Consider the following 24088-nt stretch of genomic DNA (forward strand, 5'->3'; position numbering starts at 1 on the left):
ATTTCAAATCCCCTTTTCTGCCTGATCTTCATACCCTATGATTCCTGCATGTTCCACTAATCTCTAATCACCTCAGGCATGAATATACTCAATAATTCAGCATCCACAGAATTCTACTGGCAGAATGATTTGCAATGCTCTTTTTGAGGAAATCGTTCTTTGTACGATCTTAAAGGATCACCTCTTATCTTGAGTAAAATCCTCTGGAAAGCATTCACTTGGATGACATACCCAATGTTGGTCCACAGACAGCTGCCTTTGAGCTATGCTGTGATCAGCAGACTTGCCCAGCCTGGTTCTTGATTAAGACACTCCAAAGTTCAATGGCAGTCAAGGACCAAGTGCAGAATGTGAATAGCATGTGCTAGTAAAACTTATATAAATACCTGTAGCTATTTTGGAGAAGCAAGTTGTGTATTTTTAAGAATTCTAATACTACTTAGCCATGCAAGGAGCGAAAAAAAAAATTTCCCCATCTACAGATAAGTTATTGCTTGAAAGCTGAACTGTAATAAATAAAAGAAAGAAAACAAACCAGGATAAATGACACTTGTACAAAGAACCACCCTGCATGTGCATACACAGAATATTTCCATTAGTGATCTAGCCTTTTTAGATTTCCTCCACTTCATGCCAATTTTAATTTGATTTGGCTTAGTCATGGTGGTATTATAGATTGGAGCATAGTTTTTTTTTCCCAGATTAGATTCCCTACAGTATGGAAACAGGCCCTTTGGCCCAACAAGTCCATACTGACCCTCCGAACAGTAACCCACCCAGACCCATTTCCTCTGACTAATGTACCTAACACTATGGGCTATTTAACATGGCCAATTCACCTGAACTGCACATCTTTGGACTGTGGGAGGAAACCCACACAGACACAGGAAAATGTGCAAACTTCACACAGGCAGTCACCAGAGGCTGGAATCGAACCAGGGACCTTGGTTCTGTGAGGCAGTAGTGCTAACCACGGAGACACATGCCACCCTCGTTGAAGTAGATGGTTATGATCCACAATTGTAGGAAGCATATTTCATCTACCTTATTTCTCAAATTGTTTTAGATTATTAGAATAATTTCAATGATTCATAAATAGTGGCAGAAAATCAACTCATTAAAACCCTGATCTATATTTTCCTCCCCTCCCCCCACCCCCAAATTAGTATTACAAATGAAAATAACTTTTTATTTAAAAAAGTGATGTCAATTTAACAAGTTGAGAGCCCAAATGGTCAACATACCTTTGTCAATGAGCTGCTTCCATCTTTTAGACCAGTCAGTCAGCTGCTGGGAGTATGATTTCTCAATCTTCGCTCGTTCATTGACACAGTTCATAAGATCATTGCACAGCCTATGTCCATCATCAATACGCTTCACTGAGCGCTTGTAATTCCCAACCTGGAAGTACATAGTAGCATCAAAACCATTAGAATTATGAAAATCTTCCATTTTCAGATACTTAGCTGGTTGTTGTTCTCTCCACAGCTTATAACCTCTATGCATTAAAACATGGTCACCGCCAAAGACAAATGATCTCTACCGAAAATATTATTAAGTTGAACATTTAGCTGTCTCTTAAATGGATCCAAGCTGCTTAGAAATAACATAATTTATAACTTTCAGACAAAGGAAGATATGCGAGATCGTGCGTAGGCAATTACATCTCTTGCACTACTGTGGATGTAGAACCTGTCCCAAAAGATGCAAAAACAGAGAGAGATGATAAACGAGAAAAGAGTACAGATTCCAAAGCACTAACATTTTGGCTATGTAATGGAACCAATTTACTTGAATGAGTTCCGTAAAATAAAAAAGGGGATTAATGAAACAGCAACATCAAGCATTCCCAATCAAAACAAAACACTGGATGGATTGACCAATGTGTAAAAACATGTGTACAGAAAAATAATTTACCATTTTTACACAAAATAAACTAGCATCTTAAATTGGAAAGAGCAATAATCAGAAGTGAGTTCTACTATTGAAAGCTACCTTGGTTTCATATTGCCTCTGGACAGACTCCAAAATTCCAAACCTTTAAATCTTGCACAATCTGAGTCATTGATAGTAAATGCAATTTGAAGAAAAAAAATGTAGCAGTGTAGCTCACTCATGGGAACAGTAAAATTCCATTTCAAATATTGCCCACAATTCAATTCTATGCCCGTGGCTAGAACTAATATTCACATTCACACTGTGGAGTGCTGAGATGCAGAGTGAAATAGATTCCCACAGGTTGGATAGTGGCTCAACTGCCACTGCAGTTTTACTTTGATTTTCTTTTCCTTACAGATCACAAGAATTTTGAACATCTTTAAAGATAAATTTATTCATTCATTCTTGGGATGAGGACATTGCTGGCTAGGCCAGCATTTATTGCCCATGCCTAAGGGCATTTAAGAGTCAACCACACTGCTGTGGGTCTGTAGTCACATATAGGACAGACTAGGTAAGGATGACAGCTTCCTTCCCTAAAAGACATTATTGAACCAGATGGGCTTTTCCCAACAAAGGATTTATGGTCATCATTAGATTCTTAATTCCAGATATTTACTGAATTCAAATTCCACTGTTTTCCAGGGTGGAGTTCAAACCCAAGTCTCCAGGACACTACCTGGGTCTCTGGGTCACTGTTTAGCGATAATACCAGCATGCTATTGTCTCCCAGAGATAAATTTACATGCTTTTCATAAATGTCACTGCAAATATTGGGTTTTTATTTAAACTGCCTATCAATTACAAAAATGGAAACCTGAATTCTACTCAAACTAGTTCTGAAAATCCAGAGGAATGCTAAGACCCATCCGGGTCAGATGAGATGGGGATTCTTTTGTGGTTTCAGGGTACATGTTCGAAAACGTTTGGCTCAATTTGAAGACTGAATAAACATCACAGTGGCCCAGTAGTTAGCACTGCTACCTCACCCAGGTTAGATTCCAGCCTCAGGTGACTGGAGTTTACACATTCTCCCAGCGTCTGAGTGGATTTCCTCCGGGTGCTCCGGTTTCCTCCCACAGTCCAAAGATGTGCAGGTCAGGTGAATTGGCCATGTTAAATTGCACATTGTGTTAGGTGCATTAGTCAGAGGGAAATGAGTCTGGGTGGGTTACTTAGTTTGATACTAAGAAGGTAACATACAATTCAGGAATCGCATTGGTGATTATGTGAACACGTGTCATGTTAACATTTCTCAGAGTCATCAGCACGTTCTCATAATTCACTGAAAACTGGTTAGATAAAAGTTACTGGCTTAGGCATTTCTGATCCACTGTATCTTCCTCCTAGCTGTCTGGTGGTCACCAACTGCCTCACCTCCAGCTCCTTCCAGAATTCATACTTAGGTAAACACTGATTCCCAAAGCACTTTGACAACCTCTGAACATTCTACAAGCACTTCATACATCAGGGTATCCATGATGCAGGATGTCAGTCTGCCATACCATAATCCTCTAAATTATTTCAGTGTTAAATAATTAACATTAAAATCTAAGGTCAAGATTTTCCAAAGTTTTGTCTAACAGTGGGAGCAAGAGTGACAATATACACACACGGCACCTACTGCTAAGGTAACAACATAGCACTTGCCTTATTGAGAGCTGACAGGGTGAGAAACTCTCCTACATTGCCGATCAGGAGCCTTGATACTGGCAGACCAGGTTCCTGGTCAGGGAGAAGAAAGTGAGGACTTCAGATGCTAGAGATCAGAGCTGAAAATGTGTTGCTGGAAAAGCGCAGCAGGTCAGGCAGCATCCAAGGAACAGGAGAATCGACGTTTCGGGCATCAGCCCTTCTTCAGGAATGAGGAAAGTGTGTCCAGCAGGCTAAGATAAAAGGTAGGGAGGAGGGACTTGGGGGAGGGGCGTTGGAAATGCGATAGGTACAGTCAGAATCCAGTTTCTTCCAGGTCCCAAAAGCTGCCTCTGGAAGGAATCAAGTGGTGAGAAGATAAATCTCTCTATCGTGTCACACAGTGAGCAGTTGGAACCCACTGCCATTGGGAAACTCGCCACCAGACTTGTGTTAGAAAAAACAGGGTGAGTGGGGAGTTGGTGAGTTGAGGTCATTAAGTGGTCATTTATTGACCAATTTCTGGCCTCTACAGCAAGCAAGGCTCTCAAGTCTTCAAATGAACTTTTTGCCCAGGTGGCAAGAACAGGGCAATATTTCCTCTCCAGGGCAAACTCTCCCAATTATTTGGCCTTCTCTCCACCTTTCTCACCACATCAAGGAAGAGGAGCTTTCCAGCCTAAGAATCTAAGACACTGACATCTGAAGCAGTGACCTATAAAATTGAAACACTGAGGGTAAATACTCTAGCCTTCTCTCTCAAAAGTTGCAACCCCTATGCCTATCATCAAGTCCAACAATGGTTTCAGGGAAGAGCACTTGTTTTAAAAGAACGATAAACATTTGAAATGGTCAACCATAAACGATTATGGCATCAGAGGCATTAGGGGACTAAAGGTGCAGTTGAACGATTGTTGTATTTCATTTTTCATAACCAAAGGGTTAAGATTGACAGGCTGCCTGCTTTTACATTATTGTCCCACTGAAAGAACAGTTGGTCAAATGGAGCCCATATAGTAGAAAGACAATCATTAGGGTCAGTTACTTTTCTATAATTTCAGAAGCATTTATTACTTTTTACAGGAAGGAGGTAGAGTGCTTAACAGTATGGTGTAAACACGACAATCTCTCCATCAGTATCAGCAAAATGAAGGAGCTGACCACTGACTTCAGGAAGCAGGGTAGAAGGCACTCCCCTGTCTGCATCAATGGTGCTGAGGTGGAGATGGTCGGACTGTGTCAAGTTCAGGCATGATGATCACCAATCTGTCTTGGACCACCCAGATAGTCACGATGGCCAAGAAAACACAGCAATGCCTCTACTCCTTCAGCTGGCTAAAGAGATTCAGCACGTCCATAAAGGACTCCTCCAATTTTTTTTTTACTAATGCATCATATAAAGCATACCATCTGGTTACAGCATAGTATGGTGTGGCAACTGCTCTTCCCGAGACTGAAAGGCACGGTGGCTCAGGTGGTTAGCACTACTGCCTCACAGCACCAGGGACCCAGATTCGGTTCCAGCCTCAGGCGACTGTCTGTGTGGAGTTTGCACATTCTCAGTGTCTGTGTGGGTCTGCTCTGGTTTCTTCCCACAGTCCAAAGATGTGCAGGTCAGGTGAATTGGCCATGTTAAATTGCCCAGTGTTAGGTGCATTCGTCAGAGGGAAATGGGTCTGGGTGGATTACTCTTCGGAGGGTCGGTGTGGACTGGTTGGGCTGAAGGGCCTGTTTCCACACTGCAGGGAATCTAATCTACTCAGAGTTGTGAACACACCAGAGTCTGAATCCATCACACAAACCAGCCTTCCATCCATTGACTTCATCAGTACTTCCCACTACATCAAAAGACAACCAACATTGCACATTCTCAGTGTCTGGGTGGGTTTCCTCCAGGTGCTCCGGTTTCCTCCCACAATCCAAAGATGTGCAGGTTAGGTGAATTGGTCATAGTTAGGGGTGAACATGGAGAATGGGTCTGGGTGGGTTACTCTTTGGAGGGTCAGTGTGGACTTATTGGGCCGAAGGGCCTGTTTCAATACTGTAGGGAATCTAATCTAATCTAATCTAAAAGACCCCTCATATTGGGTTATACTCTTTCTTTGGGTAGATTATATAAGAGTTTCTACACACGTACAAACAGATTCAAGAACAGTTTCTTCTCTGCTGTCATCAGACTTTTGAATGAATCTCTTGAATATTAATGTTGAACTCTGTACCTTTGCATCAGCAAAACATTGTATCTTGCACTATATTCTGTTAGCCTGATGCATTTGTATAGTATGACCAGCTTGTAATGCATGTAAGACAACATTTTTCACTGTAGTGCTGTACATGTGACAGTAATAAATCAAATCCAACTTTCACACTATTGGGGCTCAGTATGCATATCAGAGACTTTTCGTAATCATGGGGGCATTTACTCAAGAAAATATAGGGCACAAAAGAAAAACATTTCAGGCACTTGTGCTTTTTAATCCAGCTCACACCATTTAAATGGGGAAAATAAATCTATATTATCATATGAATACGCAAAACATAAACAGGCTCATGTTCAGTTTTACACTAAATAAAATTATTTCTATCCTCCCTCATACAAATTATTCTTCCTGACCCTAATGGTATGCTAAAGTGGATGTAACCAAGAGATTCAAATTACTTACATCCTCATGGAATTGGTCAAAATATCAGGAAGAAATTAGATCTGTTCCAGGCAGCACAACACAAAGTCACAAATATTACTACACACTCTACAGGAAGTATTTTGCATAGACAGCCTGAATTCTTTTAGACAAAGGGTCCTTTGGAATAGACAAACTGAGCCCTTTCCTCAAAGTTGTATCCATTACACATTCTCTTGAATAGAAATGAATATCACAAACATTTTCTGCGATCTTATCATTTTATTTCACATCCAGTAACCATGATAAGGGTTGGGTGCAATTATGAAGCATATATACCTATTTGACAAGTCACTATTCTACAATGAAATGTCATCTAGGATATGTATTTTCTTCATTCTCTGTCCAGTTTCTTCTTATCTTTTCAGAGCTTTCCTCAAATAACTATTATACAAATTACATTTGGAATGGCGGGTCCTTTCATTGGAATGGTGTTGCAGTTATGCTCAGGTGGAAACAGATTTGTTCCAGTATAAACCAACAAGCAAACCAGCTCTGTCAAAGTTTATATGACTCAATATCTCACTGGGGTTGTGTTTATTAACCAAGTCATCAGGGGAGCAACATTTGTTTCTGGCGATATGTCAAGAGGTTATAAATGACCAAGATTACTTGAACAAATAATGCGCCAGCAATCGATAATCAAATCCAACTCATGACACTTTCAATCTATGACCTCTGAGTACGTTAATTTTATAGAATCCCTTGATAATACAATTTTATCTGACTGCAGTCAATAAAAGAAAGTCAATGCCAAATATAGTTATATAGTGTAATAAACTCTAGGCCAGACAGATGCACTGAAATGGGCTTTTCTGACTCTACATTCCTTTGAGAATAGATCTACTGTATGTAATCGAAGTGCAGAGCACTACTAGTGAATCCTTACAGAAAGCAATGAGTAAGTCACACTTAAAGCCAATCTAAAGTTGATGGCTAGCATTTCTGTGTAATGTTTTGAATTCTTCGCCTGAAATTTCTCCCTGCATGAATATTACCAGCAAGCTGTAAACAATAACCATAAATAATTCCCTCTACAATTCCAGAGCAAAATGATAGCTAACAAAGTGTACAGCCAAATATTTTCAAACAAAAGAATAAAGAACAGTGGATGCTGGGAAACTAAAACGAAAAACAGAAATTGCTGTAAAAACTCAGCAGATTTTGCAGGATCTGTAGAGAGAAAGCAAAGTTAATGTTTTGGGTCCAGCGACCCTTCTTCAGAATGAGTTGCATAAATTAATTTTGTCAAATATCTTATCAAATATCAGAAGCAACAACAAGTAGTGATGGCGAACAGAAAAACAGAAGAGAATGGAAATTCTATTGGAGAGAGGAACAGGACTTCTTCAAGGTGGGCATACCTGGAAGAGATGTGGCCGTAACTTAAATACTAAACAAAATAACACGAACTGCAGAGGCTGAAAATCAAAAAGACAAACAGAAATTGCTGGCAAAACTCAGATCTGACAGCATCTCTGGAAAGAGAGTTAATGTTTTGGGTCCAGTGACTCTCTTCATAATAGGAATGGAATGGAGTATTTCAATGTCCAATTGACATCCAATAAACAATTCATAAGGATCATTTGAGGATACAAACTTCAGGAATGTGGATGTGGTGGTCAAGCAAAGAAAAATAAAAAATCAGCAGGCCTATAAACCACAACTGTTGGAACAAACATATCAAACAGCATCATGGCAAGTGCAGCAAGGCATCTCTTTTATACAAAGTCACAAAGTCACTAAGAGTAAAATGGCCATGTTTTCATCCTCAAGGCAGCCTCAAGGGACTTGGAAAAATTCCCAATTTGGAAATCTTGCCTCCAAAAAAGTTATATCCTTCATTTCCAAAGGATAGGTACCAACTACAATAGGGCAATTTCACAGAGCAGGAAGGCAGGCTGGTTGAAGCAGACTATCTTCTCATTTGAACCGACATTTACCTAGCTACTGTCAGTTCTAAAGGGTCACTGGACCCATAATGTTAACTCTGATTTCTCTGCATAGATGCTGCCAGACTTGCTGAGCTTTTTCAGCAACTTCAGTTTTTGTTTTGGACGATGTTTGAAAGGCAAGTTTAACGCTGTGGGACTTTGCCTGAGCTGTACAAAGTCTTGACAGAAAGATTCTGCAGTCCTCACCCCTCATACCTCCTCAACCCCCACATATTTTCCATGACCCATTCATGGCACCTCATGCCTCTCAAACATCCCCCTCGGCCATTCACATCTCCATACCAAGGTGTGGTACTTCACTGTCCAGCCAATCACCATACACAGTGTAAAAGCAAGGAACCCCATAGCGTCAGTTGAACATGTAAAAGCAGCTTTTAAATATAGGATTCATTTCATAATTTTTCATGATGCTAAAAATTACTGAAGAACTTTCCATTCATTTGGCATTGGGTCATGAGGAGACATGGAGACAGAGTTGTTTGAAAGCACATTGGCATCAAGAGCGAGAAAGTGACCTTTCATGCTTACACTTTGAAGCAATCCCTCGTGCTGGAATATGTGCTCCTGATGTGCCGTGAATAACGATCCTTTAAAAACCTAGCCCAACTCCACTAGAACTGTAAAAGGAGTAGGCCATGTCTATATCTGCAAAGCAGCTGGCCAGGCTGAGACACGCACGCTCACAATCCAAAAGCCTGCAACCTTAACAGACTCAAGTGAAAACTGGAGTCTGGGAATGGGGTCGAGAATTCCAGAACAGAGTCTCAGGTTCCATTTTTAAAGGGATTCAAAGTCAACTTGACTCATCGGAAATCTGGTCCATCATTCCATCTTCAATTCCCTTTTGCACACACAGCTGATTCATTTCAATGAGGGCAACGAAAAGGGATGCCGGAACTATCCTCAGAATCTAAAGGTGATAGGTGGCGGTGTGATGAAAAAATAAACAATAAGCTAGACAACCTTTTCCCAATTAGAGCTATATCCCAGTTAGGATCCATACAGTAATAGGCATTCTTTTAAGATCACAATGATAAGAAATCAGTGTTCAATCCATTGTCCCTCGCTCTTCTCATAATCTGATGTGGAGGTGCTGGTGTTGGACTGGAGTGGACAAGGTCAGAAGTCACACGACACTAGATTATACTCCAAAAGGTTTATTTGAAATCACAAGTTTTCAGATTGCAGCTCCTTTGTCAGGTGTAGTAAATTTAAAATAACAAATTCCCTACTTGCTCTATCTCATATTTAACAAACTTTTCAACCTTTCTTTCTCCTTACAAACTGCAAAGGCATCGGTACAATATACTTTTGCAACTCCCTACCGTCTGCACTGTTTTGAATCCAAATACATATCACAGCTCTGTACTTCAACTCATTCTTTCCCAGGTCCTCAAAACTGTGGAGTTCCTTCACATCTCTCACTCTTTCTTTCTATTATCATCTGATTTTAAAACTTGAGAACCAAATAATTCTTAGATCTCAATTCATCGTGGCTCACGTTCCACTCTTTCTGATCTTGCATCATGTAAGATTTACTTTGGTTTCTCACATAGCTTCACAAAACATTACATCTGACTGCCAAGACAGACTTTGTCATTCTTAAACTATTGTTGTGAATATTAAGGTCATGCTTCATGCGTTTTAGAATATAACTTTGATTCAAGCAAGATAAATTTTAGGTTTGAAGGTTAAAACATTTAGGGTAAAAGAAAAGCTGCAAAACAGGAAGCTTGTTGTTAAGTGTGTACAAGAAATACCGTCAAAATTGGCCTTTCTGATTCAGTATGTGGATGTACCTACTAGAGAAGGTGCAAAACTTGACCAACTCTTGGGAAATAAGGCAGGGAAAGTGACTGAGGTGTTAGATGGGGAGCACTTTGGGGCCAGCAACCATAATTCTATTGGATTTAAAAGAGTGATAGAAAAGGATAAACTGGAGCTAAAAGTTGAAGTTCTAAATTGGAGAAAGGCCAATTTTGATGGTATTAGTCAAGAACTTTCAAAAGCTGATTGGGGGCAGACGTTCGCAGGTAAAGGGATGGCTGGAAAATGGGAAGCCTTCAAAAAAGAGATAATGAGAATCCAGAGAAAGTACATTCCTGTCAGGGTGAAAGGAAAGGTAGGTAGGTATAGGGAATGCTGGATGACCAAAGAGAGAGAGGTTTTGGTTAGGAAAAAGAAGGAAGCAAATGTCAGGTATGGACAGGATAGATCGAGTGAATCCTTAGAGTATAAAGGCAGTAGTATACCTAAGAGAGAAATCAGGAGGGCATAAAGGGGGCATGAGATAGCTTTGGCAAATAGGGTGAAAGAGAATCCAAAGGGTTTTTACAAATACATTAAGGACAAGGGTAACTAGGGAGCGAATAGGGCCCCTCAAAGATCAGCAAAGCGGCCTTTGTGTGGAGCTGCAAGAAATGTGGAAGATACTGAGTATTTTGCATCAGTGCTTATTGTGGAAAAGGACATAGATGACGACATTTTGAAAAATGTCCATATTACAGAGGAGGAAGTGCTGGATGTTTCGAAATGCATAAAAGTGGATAAATCCCCAGGACCTGATCAGTTGTACCCTAGAATTTTGTGAGAAGCTAGAGAGAAGTGAGTGCCTCTTGCTGAGACAGTTGTATCATCAATAGTCACAGGTGTGGTGCTGGAAGACTGGAGGTTGGCTAATGTGGTGCCATTGTTTAAGAAGGATAGTAAGGACAAGCCAGGGAACTATAGACCAGCAAGTCTGACGTTGTTGGTGGGGAGTTGTTGGAGGGAATCCCGAGGAACAGGATGTACATGGGTCCACTACTTTTCATCATTTATATAAATGATTTGGATGTGAGCATAAAAGAGGTATAGTAGTAAGTTTACAGACTACACCAAAATTGGAGGTGTAGTGGACAGCAAAGAAGGCTACCTCAGATTACAACAGGATCTTGATCAGATGGAGAGTCAAGATTAGAGCGGTGCTGGAAAAGCACAGCAGATCAGGCAGCATTCGAGGAGCCAGAAAATCAATTTTCCGGGCAGAAGCCCTTCATCAGTAATGAGCCAATGGGTTGAGAAGTGGCAGGTAGAGTTCAATTTAGATAAAAAGGGAGGTGCTCCATTTTGGGAAAGCAAATTTTAGCAGCACTTGTACACTTAATGGTAAGGTCCGAGGGACCGTTGCTGAACAAAGACCTTGGAGTGCAGGTTCATAGCTCCTTGAAAGTGGAGTCACAGACAGATAGGGTAGTGAAGGTGGTGTTTGGTATGCTTTCCTTTATCAGTCAGAGTATTGAGTACAGGAGTGGGGAGGTCATGTTGCGACTGTACAGGACATTGGTTAGGCCACTGTTGGAATATGGTGTGTAATTTTGGTCTCCTTCCTATCTGAAAGATGCTGTGAAACTGGAAAGGGTTCAAAAAAGATTTACAAGGATGTTGCCAGGGTTGGAGGATTTGAGCTATAGGGTGAGGTTGAATAGGCTGGGGCTGTTTTCCCAGGAGCGTCAGAGGCTGAGGGGTGACCTTATAGAGGTTTACAAAATTATGAGGGGCATAGATAGGATAAATAGGCGAAGTCTTTTCCCTGAGGTGGGGGAGTCCAGAGCTAGAGGGCATAGGTTTAGGGTGAGAGGGGAAAAAATATAAAAGAGACCTAAGGGGCAATTTTTCCATGCAGAGGGTGGTGCATGTATGAAATGAGCTGTCAGAGAAAGTGGTGGAGGCTGGTATAATTGCAACATTTAAAGCGTATCTGGATGGGTATATGAATAGGAAGAATTTGGAGGGATATGGGCCAAGTGCTCGCAGGTGGGACTAGATTGAGTTAGAATATCTGGTCGGCGAGGACAAGTTGGACTGAAGGGTCTGTTTCCATGCTGTACATCCCGATGACTCTAGTCAATTAAAGAGCTAGAGGCATGATGTCTGCATTGTTTGTAAAGCAGCTCAATCCAGACAAATGTTTTTATTGTGCAAGCTTTACTTAAATTATTTTTAAAAGGTTGCAGCCAATCCCAAATGGTTGCAAAACCTATTTATATTATCAGAGCGAAAAAAAATAAAGTCAGGGCCAATTAGTTTAAAAAGAATGTTGAGGATAACCTAGAGAAGGTTAAGTAATCATTGAGAAGGGCAGAGTTTAAGAGGAGTTTCTCTGGTTTCAATTTAGCTGGGAGCTAATGGACTTCATCTGGTTTGCAGCTTGCAGAGGTTAGGTAAAGTATATAATAGTTCGGTAAATTTGGACTGTAAGCAGAGTAAAGAATTAATGTTATCATTGACCACATAAAAGGAGGGGAGACTCAAATCTCAGCTTGAAACCTTTGAGGAAACTAAAGCTATATCCAGTTTGAAGCTAATGGGAGAATCAATGGCCTCACAGTGTCTTGTTGCAAAAGAAAGCGATCAGCTGAATAGGCTAGTCATGCTGAACCGTAAACAGAATAAGAGACTGGAGCAACCAAAAATCAACAAATGGGAAAGGAAAGATCTACCTCTGAGAATAGCTGGAGCTGAGGAGAAATCTTCAGAGGATTGTAGCATCCTTTTCCGCAGTCCGCCAGAAGCAAATAATGTTGTGTTTTATAAGAGGTATGGCCTCTACTGATAGTACGACCGGTCAAGTCAGAATGACACCTGCTTCATTTCATTCACTTGTAGGACATGGGCTGTACTGAATGGGCTAGCATTTATTGCTCTTCAGAAGATGGTGGTGAGCTGCCTTCTTGAACTTAGATTAGAGTGGTGCTGAAAAAGCACAGCAGGTCAGGCAGCATCCGAGGAGCAGAACAATTGACTTCTGACTTCTGCCTTCTTGAACTGCTGCAGTTCATATGCTATTGGTAGACTCACAATGCTGCTTCAGGTAGAGAATTCCAAGATTTTGACACAGCAACACTGGAGGAACAGAGAAATGTTTCCAAGTTCAAGGAAGTGAATGGTGGAGTTTTATAGATTGCATATTTATATTTTGTTTATTTTATTAACATCGTTGTCAATCATTGATACATGTTTATACATGGCTGAAAAGTGTCTTTAACAATATAAGAAACATTACACAATAAAAGAATCAGATAACAAAACAAGCCAACAAAGCACGAAAGACAGATTGATTTCAAAACACACAGCAAAACAGCTTCAACATGATTCCTAGCACTATCCATTAGAGAGATTCAAATCCTGAGAAATTATCACTCCATGGGTCTTCCAGCGCCACACTCTACTCTGATCTCCAGCATCTGCAGTCCTCACTTTCTCCAAGTTATCACCCCATGTCAACTTTAAAGTTTCTACTTAGCTGACTCCTGACAATTTCTCTGTCATGGACTGTGGAGAAAACTCAGTCTATTCCAATTCTGCCACCGTTAACATTTTCTTAATTGGACAGCCCAAACTTTCTCAGTTCTAGTACCCTGCAGATTTTTAACCAAATGCCTCCTGGTTAGGAAGCATCACAAACTTTTTATTTATTTATTCGTAGGACATTTGCTTGCTTAGCGAGCAACTATATTGCCAATCCCTAACCATCTAAAGCATAGTTAAGAGTCAGCCACATTACTGTGGATCTTAAGTTGCACCTAGAGCAGGCTAGGTAAGGATGGCAACATTTCCTTCCTCCCAACAAGCCAGAGAAAGGACATTAGTGAACCAGATGGTTTCCTACGATTCACAAGCGTTTCATTGTCAGCATTAGACTCTTAATTCCACTTTTTAAAATTGAATTCAAACTCTACCATCTGCAGAGCAGTCCCCAGGCTATCACCTGGATCTCTGGAATAATAGTCTCGCAATAACACCATTGGACGATCACCTTTTTTTGCAGAATTGCCTAGTTCCCTAAATTACCCTGAACCTCTTCCAGGAGAGAAAAGAGTGTTGGAGCAAATTACTGCAGATGCTGGAATCTGTAAACAAATTATGCTGGAGATCATAGTGGGTCAGGCAACATTCATGGAGAGCAAGCTAATGTCTCCATTCAGATGATTCATCTTGCTCTCTCTCTCCATGGAAGCTGCCTGACCTGCTGTGATCTCCAGCATTTGTTGTTTTCAGAGAAAATAAACTTGCTGCTACCCTCACTCTGATGTTTTCTTAACAAAAAAAATGAATCTGCTTAATTCCAAAACGTTCTGAACTGAAAACAAAGCCACAGTGACATTAGATGTTAACACTACTGGTCATAAACCTTGAAGTATAAGCCACCTTCCATTACCCTACGGGGTCTGCAGTCACCAGTTTCCTGACAAATACTGGACTTAGGTCACCATTTTAGAAGGATTCTGATCTTTCAGCAAAAAAAAAAACCCTCCAAAAAAAGTAACCAGCACCCATCTGATTCTATTTTCAAATCTAAATGTCAAAAGTCTTATTAATTTTTATAAATTATATAATGTTCATCATGCAGGAGAACACTAGGAAAGTAAAGAGTATACCTGAATGCAGAACATCCATAGTTATAAACAATATTCAGTTAAGAGACCCCATTTAATTTGTCTACATAGTATAACATTTATTCTGTTAAAGTTAAATCTTGTAACACTGTTCAAAACAAGCTACTTGAATATCTTTGGAAATGTTAACACTCTCTAATTAATAATAACACTATTAAAAACTGATCTATTAACTAGATACTGGATTTTAAAAGAATGCAACTTTTTAACATCTTTATTGGATTTATTCATCCTTTTGAAACACAAGAATCATTAAAAGGTCTTTTTTAGTCATTTGTTGATCATTGTATAACATGACAAGAAGAAACTACACAAATTAATCATTCTTTTCAAAGTGTCAACAGTTTACCTTGGTAGAATTCATAGTTGAACTGGAAGCCAGGCCATTTTTACAAGCCATTAAATTAGAAGCAAACTGCTTCAATCATTGATTGAATGTACAGCTTGCAATTCAATAAAGTCCTTGATACTGTACAATGAAAGATTATCTATGAAGCATCGACAATACAGTAATCTAACTGAAGACTCCAAGAAAAAAATTAATTAGTGACTTAACTGTCTGATTTTAAAAAAAATCAAACTGGCTAAGTTTCCTTTTGTCCAATTACTGTAGTTAGTTCTAAGCTCAAACCACTGAATACTTGCAGGGGCCAGATAATATTACTGTTATGAAATGGTCATAATTGTTATAAGTGAAGCCTAAATGGTTTCAAGTAACCCCTAGCATCAGTATAATCTTTTTCTTCTCCGCTAGTACTAACTCTCTCCAGAAACAAGCCAACTTCACAACCAAATTTCTTTTGATTATTCAATTCCAACTTGCTACCGAAATATCACAATTTTTCTGAGTCCATATTTGAGATCGTACTTAAACTGGAGTTACCTTCCCATCCCACAACCACTGTCATCGAGAAGGAGAAGGGCAGCAGCTAAATGGGAACACCACCTGCAGGTTTCCCTCCAAGCCAAATCACCATCCTGACTTGGAAATATATCACCATTCCTTCATTGTCACTGGGTGAAAACCCTAGAACTTGCTTCCTAACAGCATTGTGGGTTTACCTACATCAAATGGGTTTCAGCAGGTCAAGAAGGTACTCACCGCCACCCCCTGAAGGGTAACAAAGAATGGGCAATAAATGTTGGCCTAGCCAGTGATGCCTACATCCCGTTAAAAGAATTTTTAAAATCCAAAGTTTCATTTTAAATAGCTGATTTTTGTAGCATTTTCAAAACATTAAGAATCACATCATAAAGTCATAAAGGTCTACAGCACAGGAAAAGGCCCTTCAGCTCATTGAACCTACGCCAGTCAAAAACAAGCATCTAACTATTCTAAATGCCATTTTCCAGCATGTGGCCCATGGCATTGCTCACCTGGACATTGCAAGTGCAAATCTAAATGCTCCGCAAAATGTTATGAGGGTTTCTGCCTCTACCACCCTTACATGCAGTGAATTCCAGATTCTCACTACCTTTTGGATGAGAAAATGTTTCTTCATATCCTCTCAAAATCTCTACCCCTTATCTGGAATGATTTTATTCTGTCCAGTATATTGCATAATGTGAAAATGGTAGGCATCATGTTCCATTCCAGTCCACAGGAGAACTGTCCACAGCAAACTGACAGTGAAACCTTGACTGTCATGGGCTTTGAACACTCCAATGAGAATACAGCAGAGTGAAGTATAACAGCTCATGCTGTTTTAAAGATTTGATGCAGACAAAAATAATTCCCTAAGCTACTGACCTGTTAACTGCTCCTTTTGTTCTACATCCTCTTCCTTCACAAAACTCAGTGATGCATAACAAGAGGGCATCTGGTTAACCTACTGTCATGGTCATGGCAAATGCTGCTAGATCATAATTGAAAGCAGGAAAAGATAACTTAACCTCCAATTCGACCTCCCTTTGAGGGAAAGCACTGAGCAAACATTGAAGGTGGCTCTCTCAAGGGACAGCACTTGTAAATTATTTTTTTGTTGGGATCATGGGATGGAATCAAAGTACGAAGATGTTCAGAATCTCACTGGACAAACCTTGGGACTCAAGATTATTTCTTCATGAAAAGGAGAGAGCTGGCAAGCCAAGCCAGTTTAAACTTCAAAAGCCAAATGACGGTTCAGAGTCCAAGTTTACAGCTAAAAGAAACTGGCAACAGGTTTTGATCGTGCACAACTCAATTTGCTCACAGCTTTGTATTGAACGCGTAGGTTCATCCAAGCACGACATGACATACTGTGGATGAATTAGGATAGCTGCCTTTTTGGTCTAACCAGAAGAGCCCCATTAAGTAAACAATATGAAATGTATTATAGTGCCGCACTATTTACTTGAATAATGATCTTCATTACTACAGAAATTGCTGAGAACACACTAGCCTCAGCTCTGTCCCATATCAACACCTTTTTAACTCTAAAAAACATTCTCATGCCATTACCACAACGCACCGAATGCAGTTTAGATGAGTGAAGGATATCTGGGCGGCGTGGATGAGTTGGACTGAAGGATCGGTTTCCGTGCTGGACGTCTCAATGACTCTAAGTATTAACCCTTTCAAACACACACACAAATTTTTTCCGAATGTCCTGATGAAGGGTCACTGAACTCAAAACGTTGACTTTCTTTCCACAGATGCTGGCAGATCTGACGACTTTCTCTAGTACACTGTTTCAGACCACCAACATCCACGATTCTTTGTTTTATTGTACGATTTATGTTCTGATTCCTTTCTCTGATTTTACTGCAGCACTTCACCTCCTGATGCTGCCTGGCCTGCTGTGTTCTTCCAGCATCTGAAGTTTTATTTTTGTCTCCTGCAAAGCTGCTTGGCCAGCATGTCCCTTTCTCAGCCCACCACATCATTGCTAAGCTGTGAATGCATGCATCACACAATGCTAGTAACATAAATCAGGCTATTTTTAACCTTCAGCATATTGGCATTATTTTGCCAAGACCTGCTGGTAGGATTTGGTCCTGAATTTTAAATGTCCAAAACTGATGCAGTTTAATGGGATGCCCTCTGCAGAGCAGCTCCAGATCTTTGTACGCACTCACATACAAACCTTTTCCTCCTTTCTCCTAAAAGGATTTAATACGAAGTGCTGTCAACAATGAATCAATAAGCTGGTGGCTTCATAATATAGTGACCGGTGGGGGGCACAGCGGATGGACGGGGAGACAGAGACAGAGAGACAGAGACAGAGACAGAGACAGAGACAGAGAGACAGAGACAGAGAGACAGAGACAGAGAGACAGAGACAGAGAGACAGAGACAGAGAGACAGAGACAGAGAGACAGAGACAGAGAGACAGAGACAGAGAGACAGAGACAGAGAGACAGAGACAGAGAGACAGAGACAGAGAGACAGAGACAGAGAGAGAGAGACAGAGACAGAGAGACAGAGACAGAGAGACAGAGACAGAGAGACAGAGACAGAGAGACAGAGACAGAGAGAGACTGCTTTATATGGAGTGGTACTGTTATAATACAAACTGTAATAAGGCCTTCATACATGCAGAGACTCAGAATGCACATAACAGCGTGAACTGACTGTCTGAACCAGACTGTGCAGCCCAATGATATAAATTGTTCATATTTTTAAAATTGATATACTTAGTTTCATGTTTGTTAACTATATGTTTAGTAACGACTAACATTTACACAATTCACTTCAGGGTAACTAATGTAGAACATTTTCCAAGTGCTCCATGAAGGCATGACTAAAATACAAATATAGGCTGTGAAATACTGATAGGAGAAATGGTGCATTGGTAATGTCATTGCACTAGAAATCCAGAGGTATGAGGCTGATATGCTCCTCTTGAGATATTGAAGGGCTTCTTGTTCATTTTTTAGCAAGTCATTTAACATTGTCACCAACTGCTTTAGTAGACGCTGCAGACAGACCTTCTGTATTTATAGTCAAAAAGTGTGGTGCTGGAAAAGGTAGGGTCAAACAGCATCCGAGGAGCAAGAAAATCGAAGTTTCAAGCATAAGGTTTCATCAGAAATGAGGAGGAAGGTCCAAAAGGGACAGAGTTAAATGGAAAGGGGTGTGGCTGGGGGCGGGGAAGGTAGCTGGGAATGCGCTAGGTAGATTGAGGTGGGTGATGATGGTGATAGGCTGGAGCGGATGTGGGAAGAGGTAGAACAGTTTAAGAGGGCAGTGTAGAATTGGAGGATTGGATCTGGGACAAAGTGAGAGGAGGGGAGATGAGAAAACTGATGAAAACAGCATTGATCCTGTATGGTTGGAGGGTCCAAGGCAGAAGATTGGACCTAAGGCAGAAGATCTGGCGGTGGAGGCAGCCCAGGACTTGCATGTCCTTGATGGAATAGGAGAGGGAGTTGAAGTGTTTAGCCACAAGGTGGCGTTTTTTTTTAAGTGTGCCCCCGTCCCAGAGACATTCTCTGAAACATTCCGCAAGTTGGTGTACTGTCTCCCCAGTGTAGGGGAGACCACATCGAGAGCAACAGGCAGTAGCTGACATGTGTGGAGGTGTGGGTGCAGGTTTTACACATTTTGTGGTAGCAAGGGAAAGTGCTGGGAGTGGAGGACAAGTTGATGGGGGGCATGGACCTAACAAGGGAGTAACAGAGGAAATTGTCTCTGCGGAACACAGATAGGAGTGGGGAGGGAAATATCTCTCTGGTAGTGGGGTCGTTTGTAGGTGGCTGAAATGGCAGAGGATGACGTATTGTCTCCAGAGGTTGGTGGGGTGGAAGACAAAGACCAGGGCGGTTCTGTGCTTATTGCAATTGAAGGGGTGGGGTTCAAGGGCAGAGGTGCAGGAAGTAGAGGACATGCACTGGAGGGTATCATTGACCACTTGAAGGGAAATTGCAGTCCCTGAAGGAGGCTATCTGGGACGTTCTATGGTGAAATCGGTCCTCCTTGGAGCAGATGCAGCTGTGGTGGAGGAATTGGTAGTAAGGTATAGCATTTTTACAGGAGGTAGGCTGGGAAGAGGTGTAGTCCAGTTGGCTGTGGGAGTTGGTAGGTTTGACACAGATGTCAGTGTTGAGTCGGAGATAGTGGAAATGGAGATAGTGAGGTCCAGGAAGGGAGGGAGGTGTCAGAGATGGTCCAGGTGAATTTGAGGTCAGGCTGGAAGGTGTTGAAGTTAATGAACTGTTCAACCTCCTCATGGGAGCACAAGGCAGCATCAATGCAGTCAGTCATCGATGTAGTGGAGGAAAAAAGGGAGAGAATGGTGCCAGTGTAGCTGCAGAAGGTGAACTGTTCTGCAGTTATACTGGCACCATTCTCCACCTTTTCTTCCGCGACAGCGCTTTGTATTAAATCTTTTTATAATAAAAGGTCCCCTTCCTGGACCTCACTACCTCCATTTCTGGCAGCCGACTCAACACAGACATAGACTTCAAACCTACTGACTCCCATAGCTACCTGGACTACACCTCCTCCCATTCTACCTCCTGTAAAAACGCTATACCTTACTACCAATTCCTCCACCACAGCTGTATCTGCTCCAAGGAGGACCAATTCCACCTCAGATCATCCCAGATGGCCTCCTTCTTCATGTGGTCAACAATACCCACCAGTGCATCTCCTCCACCCTTGAACCCTACCCTTCCAATCGCAATAAGCACTGAACCGCCCTGGTCCTCTTCTTCCACCCCAACAACCTCCGGAGACAATGCGTCATCCTCCGCCATTTTCACCAACCAGAGATATATTTCCCTCCCCACCCCTTTGTGTTCCACATTGACCATTCCCTCCACGAGTATCTTGACCCCCCCCCCCAAAACCCATCCTTCACTTCCAGCACCTTCCCTTACCACCGCAAGAGATATAACACCTGCATCCACACCTCCCTCCAAGGTCCCAAAGGATCCTTCCTTCCAGATCCGGCAGAGATTTTCCTGCACCTCCACATCCATTATCTACTGTGTCTGTTGCTCTCGATGTGGTCTCCTCTACATTGGGAAAACAGGACGCCAACTCGCAGAATGTTTCAAAGAACATCTCTGGGACACATACACTAAATAACCCTTGTTGCTGAACACTTCAACTCCCCTTCCCACTCCACCCAGGACATGCAAGTCCTGGGCTTCCTCCACCACCAAAATCTAGCCACCCAACACCCAGAGGAAGAACACCTAATCTTCTGCCTTGGGACCCTCCAACCACACAGGATCAACGTTAGTTTCACCGATTTCCTCACCTCCATCCACCCCCTTATCCCAAATCCAACACTCCAACTCAGCACCAACACACTCTTTAATTGCTCTACCTGTCCATTTTCTTTCCCACCTATCTGCTCCACCCTCCACTCCAAAAGTATCATCGTCCCCCCATCTCCATCTACCTATTGCATCCCCAGCTACCATCTCCCCAGCCCCACCCGTTCCCATTGTATCTCAGCCCCCTAGCGCTTCCCTCACATTCCTGATGAAGAGCTCATGCTCGAAACGTATGCTCCTCGGATGGTACCTGACCAGCTGTGCTTTTCCAGCACCACACATTTTGACTCTGATCTCGAGCATCTGCAGTCCTCAATTGCTTCTTCCGTATTTATGTTGAGATAGGCGTGTTGGTATATTGGATTCACATAAAGCAGAATTAGAGCGATTCATTAACATCCTTACTAAACATCATTGCACTTAAGACGACAATACACAAGTGATATTTAAGTATTATGTCAATGAAATTAATGTATCAACAGATTGCATAATTCAGCAAAAATGTATTTCAATAGCTGACACACCCTGCTAAATGCAAAAATACAATACCCTAAATTTGCTTTCTGTCCCTGCTATACCATTGTATGTTTCTCTTTAATGTAGTCACTGCACCTGAAGCAATTCAGTGTAGGAGAGGCTTTGAAATAGCATAACACAAATGCAAATCTTCAAAACACATCACTCAGCTTTGTATGCTGTTCCAATCACAGCCTCTGCCTGTCCCACATTTGTTGCTGGTAGGCTTATAATGAGCCTATATCAGCAGCAAGTGCAAATGATGAATAGAGGAACAGCTCTTCAGAGATTCTGACAGTTCCAATATGGCGGAAAACATTTTTGCTGTAGGTCGCTCCTGTGTTGAAATTTTCTAGGGCATTGTGGAAATTTTTGAGGATGGATTTGCCTGCTAGCCCATTTATGTTGAGTTTATAAATGTGTTTCTGGAAAAGCGCAGCAGGTCAGGCAGCAAAGGAACAGGAGAATCGACGTTTCGGGCATAAGCCCTTCTTCAGGAATCATTCCTGAAGGGCTTTTGCCCAAAACATTGATTTTCCTGCTCCTCGGATACTGCCTAACCTGCTGCACTTTTCCAGCACTACTCTAACCTTGACAATCATCTATTCAGTCTTTGAATTGTATGAACAGATGGCTGACTTCTGTCGTAATGGTCAGGCTTCATCTGTTCAGCTTCTGAAACAGATGCCCATCTGCAATAATACTTAATAGGTTTTCATGTCTGCAAATTTTTCGGATTTTACATTGCACAGGTGTGTAAACAATCTTATGCCTATTATGAGGGAATGCAGGAAGGATCTAACCAGGATAAGGAATTGTGCCAGAAAAAAAATGGGTCAGAATTTCAATTAATTATGGGGTGCGGAGGAGTGAGGCCTGGGTACAGCAGTCTAGGGAGTGTTACCAGTCACCAAGTCCTTTGGAATGTGATGTGGAGGAGAGTCTGTTGGTGAGCAGGTAGGTGGTGGAGTGGTGAGAGTTGGAAGGCTGGACTTCAGTGTGACACCAACAGGGAGAGACCAAAAAGTATTGGGATGTTACTACACAGGCAGCCATGGGTGAGAATCCACAGGTAAGTTCAACTGGCCGATAAAATTAGCTAGACCAATTAAAATTCCTAACATAGCCAATTTGATCAAATACATAAATATTAAAATATTACATATATTATATAATTTATTACAAATGGGCTTTAATCAGATCTGGATAATAAAATTAAAATTAACCATGTATAAAAAAAAGTAACGTTTAAAGATTCCTAATTTTTCCAGTGAGCTAAAAATCAGAGATACAGGATTTAGAAGAGCTAAAGTAAAATATTTAAGTCAATCCCCCCATAAATCTATGACATCATGACAAAGGAGGACACTGCTTAGAGATTAGCTAGTGAGAGTTTGTAAAATTTTAGGCTTTTAATTAAAAGAAGAGAAATAAACTAAACAGGCTTGACAGGGCATCTCAGGTTTGGGAAATGCACATTTTGCTGGAGATGGGAATATGATCAATCTTCAGAATGGACCATGGTGTTCTATGCTATCATCAGCATTATTGCTGTAACCATATTATTTTAAGGTATGGGGCCAAGTAGTTTGGTGCGGTAGAGAAAAAGCACTTGCTAGTCTAATAAGAGACTCTTGTCTTAAACCCAATATAGTTTAGTGGTTGTTAGGAAATTTGAATTATCAAGTTCAAATTCGAGAGATGGTAAACATTGTTATGGACACAATGAGGAGGATCAGAAATAGGTTTAACTCCAAGTTCCAAAACGGTTCTCCCACCAGCCCATATGACATCATGTTGTGCAGTACTAATGGCATACTTGAGTATTAACCCTCTCACACTGTTACACCCTTACACAACTTGAGGTCACTTCCCCTGTTCTGGACAATTGTGTTTGAAGGAAGCATCAACATCTGGACGAGCTTGACCTTAGAGTTTAGAGTTAGGCATCATGCTAAAATCTACAGATGTGCCATTAAACTGCTACGACTCTAAATACTAGTAAATAATGGAAAAGAAATAAGACAAATTTGTATGGAAATAACGGAAAACTATTGAGTAATGTTAATGGGGACTCAAAGTCATCCCTTTATAGACTGGAACAGTAATATTGTTAAAAACCAAATATGGGGAAGAATTTCTGAAATGCTAGGTGAATCAACTTGACAGCTGCTACCAAATGGTAAGTTCATAAAGGAAGTGCGAGGTGAGAATGCAAGGAGGGTACAGGGACTAGGGTGTCAGGTAAATATAGTACCACTTAGGTTGGTGCAGAGTTAGAACAAGTAGCGTACAGTATTCCAAAAGTTGCATGCCAGGTGTTTAGGGGGACAGGCAAAAGTGGGTCTGGGTAAGAATCGAGGGAAGGGGGAAGTGGCCCAGACCAGGCCAGGGTGTAGGGTCACAGGGGTGTCAGATTGGAGTCTCAAGGGTGTAAAAATGGTGTAGAGTGAGGCATGGGGTCATTGAATAGTTTCTCAGGAGTTAGATTATGTACTTAATAGTCTAACTTCTGAGCAAATATCTACTTAATTCCATTGGAATCCTCCAAAGTTTCAGGTTTAAATGGAGACTTTCAAACCATTCCAAGAGTTGAGAATTGCCAGCAGAATTTTCAATTTCCCGGACAATTCCTTTGGAGTTTGTTATAAGGAGGGTTTTGTAACTCCCATCTGCCATACAAAAAGGTATCAATGGCCTTCAGAAAATCTAAGCCTATGTT

General features: G+C 41.2%; 1 protein-coding gene across 6 annotated transcripts in view; it reads right to left on the reverse strand.

Annotated features, from left to right (window-relative positions):
- Positions 1-24088, reverse strand: part of pacsin1b (protein kinase C and casein kinase substrate in neurons 1b) — a 343930-nt gene that overhangs the window by 71028 nt on the left and 248814 nt on the right. For 5 of the 6 annotated variants that reach the window (XM_072563328.1, XM_072563327.1, XM_072563329.1 and 2 more), the window contains one exon: positions 1245-1401. In XM_072563328.1, coding sequence (XP_072419429.1) covers positions 1245-1401 — 157 coding nt within the window. Of the gene's footprint in view, positions 1-1244; positions 1402-6233; positions 6255-24088 lie in introns of those variants that run through there. The other variant, XM_072563332.1, reaches the window with a different exon arrangement.

This window comes from Chiloscyllium punctatum, chromosome 45 (assembly GCF_047496795.1).
Source record: "Chiloscyllium punctatum isolate Juve2018m chromosome 45, sChiPun1.3, whole genome shotgun sequence".
Taxonomy (NCBI): domain Eukaryota; kingdom Metazoa; phylum Chordata; class Chondrichthyes; order Orectolobiformes; family Hemiscylliidae; genus Chiloscyllium; species Chiloscyllium punctatum.